The 12,053-nt window shown below is 37.1% G+C and overlaps 1 protein-coding gene across 1 annotated transcript in view; it reads left to right on the forward strand.

Annotated features, from left to right (window-relative positions):
- Positions 1-4,267: 4,267 nt before the first annotated feature.
- Positions 4,268-12,053, forward strand: part of LOC110839700 (uncharacterized) — a 136,545-nt gene continuing 128,759 nt past the window's right edge. Inside the window, exon 1 of the mRNA XM_022084138.2 lies at positions 4,268-5,394. Within this exon, the coding sequence (XP_021939830.2) occupies positions 5,017-5,394 (378 nt within the window). The 5' untranslated portion in view covers positions 4,268-5,016. The remainder of the gene's footprint in view (positions 5,395-12,053) is intronic.

The following is a 12,053-nucleotide window of genomic DNA, read 5'->3' on the forward strand; positions in this document are numbered from 1 at the left end:
TAACTTTGACCAACCTGTCATACACACCTTTGCAACGTTGGTAAACTTCTACCAGATGACAGCCATTTTCAACAAATGGAAACATTTGTCGGATTTCCCTGCAGTGACTCTGCTGGGCACTCTACTGGAACTCTATAGAGTTCACGTCGTTTGTTTGTACCACAAAACCAACTTCAAGCCGGTGAAGTCCGATCGAGGGCCTACATTGTAGAACGTGGTGAGTGCGTTATAGCAGGAAGTGAGCTGATAAACAGCGATTCGCATCTGCGAGGAACATAATACAGGCAGATCAGCTCGTTTAACAGAAACACGATATTACACATCGGAAAGTACTTCGGCCATGTGTTAGTTGCCTGGTGCTAGTAATAAGGGTCGTGTGGTCTGACAAGTATTTCTGAATAGCACTTCAGAGTGAAGCCGCCTTTGACATGTGTTCGTCAGGAACGGGGAATTATTATTTATTCGTCTGCGGATGATGATAATGTGACCCCAGACAGGAGCGTCTCACGAGAAAATTAATCTACATCAACTATTTATATGTCATTATTAAAATCAGACACTGATACTTGTTTAAAGACTATTGACCTAGTTACGTAAATAGCTAATGAAGCCTTTTGTGTGCACGTTTTATAGACCTTAGGTTCAAAAGCATTCCTGTCGTTACTTCATTCAAAATATCTGTAATTCCGTCATGTTACGTCCATAAAGCAGATTCAGAGCTGTCAAATGATGGATCAGAATGTTTATTGGCATTTATTTGTATAATGTTAGGTCCAGCAGAGCATTTATAGATTATCAGTGTTCACTAAATCAAGGGAACAAAACACGTAATTAATGAAGTGGAACAGAGATAGCAACTTGGAAACTGTATGTGTGTGTATTAAACAGATATATCATGATCCGATGCCTTCAGAATTACGACTTCTGGCCCAAACTCTGCACAGCTGAAGAAAGCGGTGTATATGGTTCATCCCAGTCAGTGGCTTTAAACGTCGACTGGTAACAGTCCCTGAATTCCGCGCAGTTTAATGCGAAACTTCACCGAGCAGGGTCTTTATTGAGAAACTAATATTCATTCCACTAGTCAAGAAATTCCTCGCCTTTTATAGAATCCGAAGGGCTATGATAATTTTTTAGAAGAATATGCCATTGAACTCTATCCTCAGGCAGATAAATCCGGTTTAGACCACTACAATTTGTTTCTTTGAGAATTTATTCTATCATCATCTTCTAGGTCTTCTAAGTAGTCTCTTATTTTATAATATTTCTAGACTAAAATTGTGTATGCATTTCTGCTACAATGTAAAAGTGGCCAAAGATTTGTGTGGGTTACAAAGCCTTACGTCGAATAAACTAGGTAAAATTCCAGAATAAAAAAAAACCCTACATGGAACATATTAACGACACACAGACGTGGTTTGAAATTTCGTGTAGATTTGTTGTTATTGTTTTATAATTCGGAAAAAACTTTGTTAAGTATTCACTACAAGGATTCACCAGCCAGACGGCCACAATTGACATTGTAATATTATCCTTCTTATTTGTAGTGTTCTGTCTGACGACAGGTTCATATGAACAGGATCCTTCCATCCTTTTCTCGGACTGGGACCTGTTCATATATGTTCTTGGCAGATGATCCAGAAGTGGTTTGCCATTGCCTTCTTCTGTGTGTGAATGGAGTAATTGTTGGGATGCCACGGAGAAACCGGGGAAGCCCCCGGAGGAAAACTCCGTGTTGCCTAGACCACGGTCTTGCCCAACACAAGTTATAAATTCGGGCACCGCCGGGAATCGAACCCGAGACCCCAGGATTACAAGGCCAGCGTTCTAACCGCTAGACCACCGTGGCAGGCATTATCCTTCTACGTTCATTAAAATATAATATTAAAATGCTGATATGCCGATAAATGTGGAACTATAATATAGGTTTTGTGGGGAAATTTTAGTTCTTTATTTTTTATTCTGGTAAGTGAAATAAAGTTATGGGTTTATATGTTAACAGTCCGTTCTTCGTTCCTTTTTCGAAATTATTTGTGGCGAGGCCTGTACTTTTAGAATGTACTCTATGTAATGGAATGTCTCGGAGTCAGAGGTGTGATCTGTTATCAAGGATACCTAAAGGAACTCTTCATCCATTAAATGAACTTCTTGCTTAGAGCAGAATTGTGCTGTTCCGCTAGGCGTGTCCATGTACTTCCATGATGTTGTCCTATCAAAACCAGAACTTCTTTTGGGTCCTCGTTCTCTTTTCTATGGGGACGAATAAATAAGGCGCGGAAAAGATTTCTTTTGTTTGTGAAGTGGTGAAGAGAGTAGAAGAGCGACGAATGTCGTTTGAAATTTCCGGGTGTAGACTGCAAAATAGAAGATTCAGGAAAGAGGTAAAGAAAATGAAGACGAAAAATACGAATCGCCCAGTAAATCCAACCGCTGACATCGTTTCGATTTCGCGTTTCTCTCTCAAGAGTTGAATCATTGTACACAAGGCTGACAACACGAACTTCGTTCTACCATATTTCCTTTGCCCTCTTCACACGTTGTGTGCAGTATAGCCTTTTCTATGAGCCCTCTGTCTACAGGGAAAACAGCCAGGTGGCGCTTCAAGTTAGCGAGAAAAAAAATTCCTCTCTTTTCTTAGTTTAGTGCAGTTTAAATAATAAACAAAATATAAACTGCGTAAATTTACTCGAGTATCTTAGAAAAATAATCTCGAAGATTAAAACAGTGAATAATTAAGATAAAATGCACTGAACGAGTAATTATACTGCGTACTGTAATAAGCTTTCATGAAAATTAAAACCTGCCACAAGTTAAAAAATTGTTTATCATACATCTTACTTGTATCAGTTATTTTGTGCGATTACGAAACGTGGTTACAGAATTAAGACGGCAATGAATCTCGTGTTATGAATTTCATTCAAATAATGTGGTTCGATAATGAAGACCATATAACTCATAATTTTTTTAAAATAAAAATTGTAACAAGATTTTATAAATTATAATATAATCAGTGTTAGTTTGTTAAAAATAAAATTCTCATGGTTGCACAAAGTTACATTCCTTAATCTGTCAGAACGACAGAATACTTGAGCAACTGACATAACTTCGACTGTTTCCTGACGAATCTGGCACAATCTTCACGTCTGCAAGAAATTTGGGTTTAACATTGCCCGGTTATCAAATTTTCTGTGGTTAATATCATTGAGATTTACGTGGACTGTAATTGTACACGTCTGGCATAGATTATAAACAACAGAGACTATAGTTATGTACAAGAGTAATATAAATCTGGCCTCCTGTGGGAAATTTCACCTGATGTCGACACACGTTTCACACGTTGAGGAAATTGGTTAAATCCCTTCTATGACCCATTCCGGTAGTTCAGATACATTATTATGAGAAATAACACATGATTATAATTGCAGAACCTTATATAAATAATAATGTTAAGAACCAGTAATTTTATGGAGAATTAAAAAGCTTGGGTTGTTTTATGTATTTCAGATTCAGATACTAGCTCGAGGGGCATATATTCCTCTATAAATAAGCTCTGAAGAATTAAACATGATTACACTTCTGCTTAAACGAATGTGCCTTCACAATTTAAAATACACTTCACTTCAACTTTATTTTATGCATTGACGTTTACAGAATAATCGTTCTTTGACTGTTTTAATTGAAAATATATGATCTCAGATGCATTTTATTGTTTATTAAATTAAAATGTTCTTATAAGTTAAGACTAGAGTAATTTTTATATTCAACTAATTCACAATAAGAATAATATCTACTCGGATTTGTTTTACGCCGTTAATAAATATAGAAAATGTATAATGTATAAAGTTATTTTGAACGAAAATCTTATTCATCTTTCGTAATGCATGTTTCTATAAGAATACAATCTCGTAGCGAAAGGTAAATTCAGAAATTTTTATCACCTGTTATCGAGTTTGCTAAAGTTTTTAGAAGTTATATGACTTAACGTTTCAGAAACGTACGTTTAAGACCCACCATCTTCAGTTCAATTCAATCTTGTTGCCATAAGTAATCGCGTTCGGTTTCCAACTTTGTTTTCAATATTAAAAAAAATTTCAATTACGTATTTTGGTAATTAAGTGAAATGCAGAGACATAGGAAGGCCGATTGTCGGTCAGTGTGTCCCAGACTGCAGCGCGGCGAAGAATGCGCGATACTGCGTGCTGCTCGTTGCCATGACAACGCTCCAGGGTTGCTGGATGTTTAGGGAGGCGGGGTCCAGCATCACTAGAGATCCCAGCGCTGGTTCAGTGATCTGACAGACACTCTGTTCTGTACTAGACTTGTCGGCCACAAGGCAGACCAATAAAGCGGATCGAGAGGTAGGGCGGCTTTAAATCTCTAACAACCCACGGGAACGCCGAAACTCATCTTACAAAGAAACGAACCGCTGTACTTTCTTGTAACCCACGTTTCACGGTTTGTCTGTCGAAATCGAAATCAAAGTCGGTTTAAAGTAATACACGTCAAAAATTATTTATAATCTAGAAATTAAATATTAATTTTTTTCCCTTTTTTTGGATATGGCAGTGCAAAATGCTGTTTGTGATTTCTGCTTCTTTACAGTTTGAACAAAAGTAATTTAGTAAATATAATTACACACAGAAAAAAAAACATACGTAAAATTCTTCCAACTTGAGAGCGTCTGAAATTTTAATTAAACTAACAAAGTAGTCACTGTTAATAACGTAAAGTAAATTTTACCGGAATGAGAGCAGTTTAAATTGAAAACAGTGATATCCTTTGATTTTAGTCAAGACACTTTATCCATAACAAATCGTAACTTGCACTAGATTTTCGGAGAACTGTCAATGTCTTTGAGAAGTGTGACCTGAGGTGGAGACGTGTTTTAATATCGAGATATTTCATAATCGAGTAAAGTCCGATAACTAGGAATGTGTATTACTTTATTGTAATCGTAACTAACAAGACGTTTCGAGTCGAACGGAGCAAATTTCGACAGGAACAATAGGGGGGACAATGTGCTGTGTCCAGGCGGAACGTGTGTTCCCGGCCTCCGACAGTGAGGACGGCGACGATTCGAATCGGACTCCCCAGTTGTTTCGACCTCCTCGCGGGCAATCATCAAGGTCTTGTCCACCACCGCGCGACCTACCCATTGAATCGCAATGGGCCGCAGGTCTGGGTGGTGGCATGGGACTAGATCACTTTCACAGCCACCATCACCATCATCATCATCACCATCTTTATCACCATCAACAACATCTGCATCACCAACGAGGATCGTCGACGAGATGTCAACATTTTATACCAGCTCGAAGATCTTTTTCGTCATCTCTTGTCGCTGATCTTAGGGCTGTAGGGCCTGGGCCGACACTGGAAGGATGCGAGCTATTGGTAAGTGTGCCGTGGGCATTGTAACGACTCGTACTGGCTTCTGAATAAATAATATACCTATTCAGTGACTCGCTCCAGTAACTCGTATTCCACTAAACCTGTGTGAATAATTTATTGGTCTTGTGCGTTCTTTTACGAAAATTGTGTAGCTGATCAAATTATTCTGTTTTGCAAGCTTGTTATTTGGTGTATTTCTACCCTTCGTAGGGTGTGTGTGGAACTTTCAATTTTAGTTTGGCTTTACATTAAAGCATGATACAATCCGTATTTAAAGCGTGACGTAGTCAGATCTAAATTTCGTAATGTTTTAGAGAGAATTCAGATGCAAAAATTTGGCTATCGATATCTCTCTGTTTCAGGTAAAAATCTTATCGATGAAGCTTCAAGTTGTGAAAGTCTTCCTACCTAGTTGTATAAACTTAATTTCAGTTATTTAGTACACTAATATTTTCTAACTTTATTGGAAATATTAATATTTTAAAAGAGATAAATTGAAATGTTTTCATTTAACGAGTAAAACTGAGAGAGTTATTAAATATGCTATTTCAGTATATAAATCCCTTGGTCTAATAAAATTTAAATGGGCAGATTTGTGACACGTAATAGCTATTTGTGTTGAATAACGTTATTAATTTAATAATGGTACAATAATTAAATAATAAATACATCCGCGTGTGTAATTATATTGGAAATGAATACGGATGATTCTGAAATACTTTAACACATTTAAATTCGATGGAAAACAATTTAAATTAACATATCCTTACATATTTATGACACGTTGGGATCAGAGAAGAGTGTCTCTTCATTTCTACAAGTGTCCATTGTGAGTTGACGGACGCTCTGCTAAAAATGGGTGGTGTAATTCGGTGTAATGATTACGTAATTGAATCGTTGCAGCCCACACGTTGGTGCTAAGACCTAAACCCAGTGTCTTTTATTATTTAAATCTAACTTCATGGACCAGAATCCTGTTTGAGCAGCGGCAGTGAATTTCTTGATTAGCCGAGCTACTTTTAGCTTCTCAAGAATGACTGTGCTATATAGAGTTAGCTTAAATCTCTAGTTAAGTGTCTATATAACTTTGATAACCTCTGAAAGTTTGTAAGCAATCTATATGCGTTACATTTCAAGGCGAAGGTACCTTTCCAAGCTTTACTATGAAACAGGCCACCAGACCACATTGTTCCAAGTGTTGGAACCGAGGTCATTTTTGGAACACATTGTTTCGCAGGCAGTTATTCAAACAATTGAAGAAGTGCTGATGTGACGTGTTGAAATACATTGCTGCAACAGTTGAAATCGGGTAATTGTCGAGAGAATTTTTTACAAATGGGAACCTAGATCACTGTTGGCTCACAACAGTGACATCAGATCATTGTATAACAGTAAACTTGGGTATTGTTTTTGCCTTTTTCGAAGTCCACTGTTTCTTTGTGCAGTGGTTGTCAAGGAAGGAACGTGCTAACGTCACCGCCCATGTTGTGGAGAACGCCTTTGGAATTCTGTACGCTCCAAGGAGCACACATTTCCAGTCTTGTTATAATAGGCATTGAAATGTGGAGATGGTGGAGTAACTGACCGAGTTACACATGACGCTTAGCTACATTCAGTATCTTATTTGGTTGGAATCTTGTTTTGGAATGTCTTCATACATGCGTAAGTGCAGTATTCAGATTAGTCCGGTTTTAAATAATTTTTATCAGTAAAACACATTTTCCGTGTAGTGCGCAACTTTCACTACTCTGAATTATTGTCTTGTTCTTTTCAAAACTTTCCCTCTGAGACTAGACGCTGTTAAGGCGGTAAACATGTCTGGGTTGTGACGCCAACATTTCGGAGAAACGCATTACCACTTCTACTCCGAAGATGGAGGAGACAATGTCCATAGATTGAGAGTTGGCGAGGCAGTTGTGATGTAGGAACAGGTGGTGTTCTACTATAATTTTCCTATAACATCATTTTGTCATGCTAATGCCATACAAGTATCAGGTCTATATTCGCAATTTGTTAATTGCAGTGTTCACAAACCCAGTAATACCACTGGTAACATGACGTCATCAGATCTCATTAGGACTTCGTTCACAAGGAAAATTAATGGACATTATTAATCCTTTAAGGCCCACATACATGAAAGATCACGAACTATGCATTTTACCCATAAAGTTATTTATGAGTTTCCAGAGAAAATAACTATTATTTCCTTAAACAGAATTAACTAATTATTAATCGACTAATCTTTGTAATGGTGAACTGTTGTGTTTTCTTTGAGGTAGGAAATGAATGTTTAAATATTCGGATTATCTTCGATTTCAAATTTACAATTCGAAATAATATGAAATACATTTGTTTTGCTCCAGTAAGAAATTATATCAGTAAAAAATGTTTGCCGTACATCGGAATAAAGTGATCCCGTAGAAACGTCAGTTTCAGGAGTGGTACTTATCACTAGATAGGACACGAATAACAAAATAATCATGTCACTGTAACCACTATCATCAACTTACTGAAGGTTTTGGAATTCCAAACTCCAGCGTTTTGCCTTTAGCAGGCAGTCCAGCACAAAATGCCTCATATCGAGTATAGCCGAAGGGAAGTCCCAGAGTTATCCACAGTATTATGTATGACACACAATAAAGCAATGTCTGATACAACTATAGAAATGGACTATTATGACGCACAAACTCGCATCGCTCAAAGTACGCGTCATTCTGGGTTTGGTTCCTTTACAGAGTACATGATGTTAAAACAGTGATGTTTCATTCCGTGATTTTTTTGTCACAAAACTTTATTTTTGGACAAATTCCACTGTGTAATATTTATGAAACCTTGTATACGGAGGATTTTAACGAGAGGGTAATATGGAGGAACACCTTAGTTCATACACTTAACTGAATTTCATTAAGGCGGTCGTATCAAACACAAAAATTAGTGTTGATTGTGTTTCACGCACAACAGAAAAGCGAGCCAAGTTTTAAAAGGGAAATCTGAATAGAAGATTCCACTTGAAATAACTAGGCATAGATGGAATGATAATATTGAAAAGAATTAATAGAAAATGTCATTGCAATTTCAACGGGGAATGGTTTTATTATTTTATTTCATTCTCCCAAACTCCTGTTCGTATGTATTTTCGTACCTTATCTTCCTTTCCCCCTCCCTGTACTACGTAACTACCCTACGTGCTACATTCCACATTATTCTGCAATAATATGAAGATATATACTGCTCACTGGGAGCGCAAGCAAAGCTTTTATGTAATTCAGATATCTGTAATTCTACAAGACGTCACACCCAGAAAAACAACACCGATAATAGATTACTTGCTTTTAGGAATGTAATTTCTGTATTTTGTAAATAGCTCTTGGTCTCTTAACGTTATTTATGTAAGTACCTTCCTCAAAGACGACTTTTCACATATGTTCAGTTGTTATTTGATACCAGGTTGTTAGACATCGTTTTTGCAGTCATGTAGAACAACAAACGATATTTTATGTTGTTCTTATTCTTCTTTATTCGTCTACTAATACGTTCTTGAGGGCTGATCAGAAATACGGATTCCTGCACGGGAGCTAGCTTCAGATGAGGGGTACAGCGTGTGACGTCATGATGAACTCTGTCGCTACCAGTGCTTTGTTTCTTTCAAATTTGCGTCTGAAAACTCTATCTTCAAATTACTAATGCTGGGAACGAACCAAAACGAAAAAGTACTTATACCATCAAACTTACGACTATAGTAATGCTTCGTGATTACTGACAAGGGGTATATATAGAGTGAAAAACTTTAATTAACGCTAGAGTTTATAAAACTGAGTTTATTTGTGCTGTTGTATGGTTGTGTAATGGTTGCTCGTGGATGTGTTGAAGGTCAGTGAAAAGAGTTAACAGAAACAGTTCACAACGCATTTCAAAAACTCCGGTTGTAAAAGAGGAGAGACAAGAGGTCATGCTTCACGTATAAACCATTTATTGCCGGAAACAGTGTTTGCAATATATCGCACAGTTTTGAATTTATTCTAAAGTAGCATTTCACAAATTACATAACTAAACCCGATGCCGTATGTAGCAGGTGTAGAGTAATTTAAAGTGACGTGTAGACTCAAAAAATTTTAACAGAAAAACGTAGCAGCGATCGTATTAAAAGAAATTGTAGGATATAAATTGTAGCCTAATTTTTCCAACATAGACGTCGTATATTTCTCATTTCTGTATATTTTTAATCTTAAGTTGGTTGTCTTCTGGGTTGTAGCGCCGTGAAGTCTGATAGAAGTTTACCAGCGTTTTAGAGGTTCTTACTCCGTCAATCATCAGGGCTCATCGGCCTACCAGACTACAAGGCGCTACAACCCAGAAGACAGACATCTTCGTACCCACAGCCGTGAGAACTTCAGTTCCTCCTATTTTTAATATTGTATTTATACTAATAAATTTCCCCTCAAGAATGGCATGAAAATCTGCAGCAGCAAAACACACATAGTCATAAATGTTATTCCATATTGCTCAAAATCCCTTGACAGTATTACCATAGCAACGACCATGGCATTATAAATATTGTACCATAAGGACCAGAATCCCTTAACAGCTAATGATCACCAACTAAACAATCTACTAACAATTGTTTGTTATAGACTATAGATAGATTAAATTTCATGAACAGTATTATAAGAATCTCGAAAATCAACAAAACGCAAATTCATGAGCATGCATTGAAGTTAGTCGCTGGAGTGTGATCCAGACAGTTAAACCAGACGAAAAACATGACATACGTGTGTTACATTGGTAGTGACACCTGATTGGCGTAGCAGCCAGCACTTGCTACAAATATTGTTAAAATATTACATATGTACACGACCTTTGTACATTGATCTGTGCGTTGAATACGTGTAAGTCAATAAGTATATGAAAATAGCGAGTTTCATTGCTACTGTCTTTTTTTCTAGTATTGATCATATTGCAGAGTACAGAAAATATTTATTTCAGAATATCTTATTTTTATTATAATTTATTTTCTTTAAACACAGAAATATGTAAAAAAAAAGATTAATTGTAATCCTCAGAATACTTTTGATTAAATTATTAATTATTAATTTTAAATTACAATACTAATCATAATTCGGGAATTCAGTAAAATTTATGTTACATCAATTCTTACGCCCAGACTGACAAGAGCGGGTTAGTGTTATTTTGTAATAGTAACGAAGTTGCTGTGGGAAGCCAATCATAAATAGAGGATATATTAGGTTCGTGTGTGGGATTTACGCCTCTGTTGCAGTGGAGGATTTCCTATTCCTAAAAGCCTGCGTTATGAAATACTTCTCACTGAATATAAAGTTCGAAAAACAAGACCACTGTCGGTTACTCCCAATTGACTGGGTCATTAATTTTCTCCAGTTAATTCGTGGAAGACTGCGAATACCCTCGATTAATTTTGTCCCTGATCTGTCACGAGGAAGGAGGAGCGTGTAAGGGATTTTTCTCAATTTCACGCTTCAGCTCAACTTCAGAGTCTTTATTGCAGTCAAAAGAGAGAAATTAAAATTCTGGCTTCTGACTCAATGAATAAACGGACTTTTATCGTATCGCTGTCTAATTATAACTGAGTGCAACAAAAGTGAGAAACGAATGACGGTAAAGTTTAAAATTCGTAATTTTATACTCATAGCAAAATCTAGGCTGGACGCTGAATGTAGCACGCATGGAATTGTCAACATTTCAGTTGATAAACCTAAATAAAGAAGCCATTTGGAAGACCAGGGTATAGATTACACAGTGATATTAAATTAATCTTAAAGACTTAGGGAGTGAAAACGTGGGCTGAATTCAAGTGGTAGAACCCCACTTGGGGGCTTTTGTGAACACGGTAACAATTTGTCGAGTCCCGTAAAAGACGTGAAATTTATTGACTAGCCGATCCACTATCATCTCTTGAATAAGGATTCTGCTCCATGGTTAGTTTTTAGTTATTACCATAGGTGAGATTTTAGATCAAAGTGACGTTTTTCAGTATTTTTCAGTATTCAGTGTGAGCGAAAAATAAAAATACAAGACTTCTTTTCATGGAGGAATTATTTGGTACTTAACAAGTGTTTCGAATATTTGAAGCTATACAAGTTGTTTTAATTACCACATTGCTCGTATTGTATTTATGTAGTGAAACTTATCCAAATCAAATTTCAAGAAATACCCAGCGGTACTCGGCGTGTTACATACGAACAAACATGGCGAAGCTAATAAGCATACCTTTGAAAAATTTAGATGCTTTCGCGTCTAAAAACTATATAAGATTTGAGGTTTTCACGGCGGTGAGTCTGAAGATTTCTGTCTTCTGGGTTGTTGCGCCGTGTAGTCTGGTAGATGTTTACCAACGTTTCAGAGGTCATACTGCCTCCGTCATCAGGGCGATGAATATGAAGATTCCTGTCTTCTGGGTTGTTGCGCCGTGTAGTCTGGTAGATGTTTACCAACGTTTCGGAGGTCATACTGCCTCCGTCATCAGGGCGATTCTTTCTAAGTTATCTACGCTATGAAGATTTCTGTCTTCTGGGTTGTTGCGCTGTGTAGTCTGGTCGATGTTTACCGACGTTTAAGAGGTCATACTGCCTCCATCATCAGGGCGATGAGTATGAAGATTTCTGTCTTCTGGGTTGTTGCGCTGTGTA

This window comes from Zootermopsis nevadensis, unplaced genomic scaffold (genome assembly GCF_977971745.1).
Source record: "Zootermopsis nevadensis isolate Lab colony 2312 unplaced genomic scaffold, Znev_1.0 Znev_ptg000032l, whole genome shotgun sequence".
In the NCBI taxonomy this organism is placed as follows: domain Eukaryota; kingdom Metazoa; phylum Arthropoda; class Insecta; order Blattodea; family Termopsidae; genus Zootermopsis; species Zootermopsis nevadensis.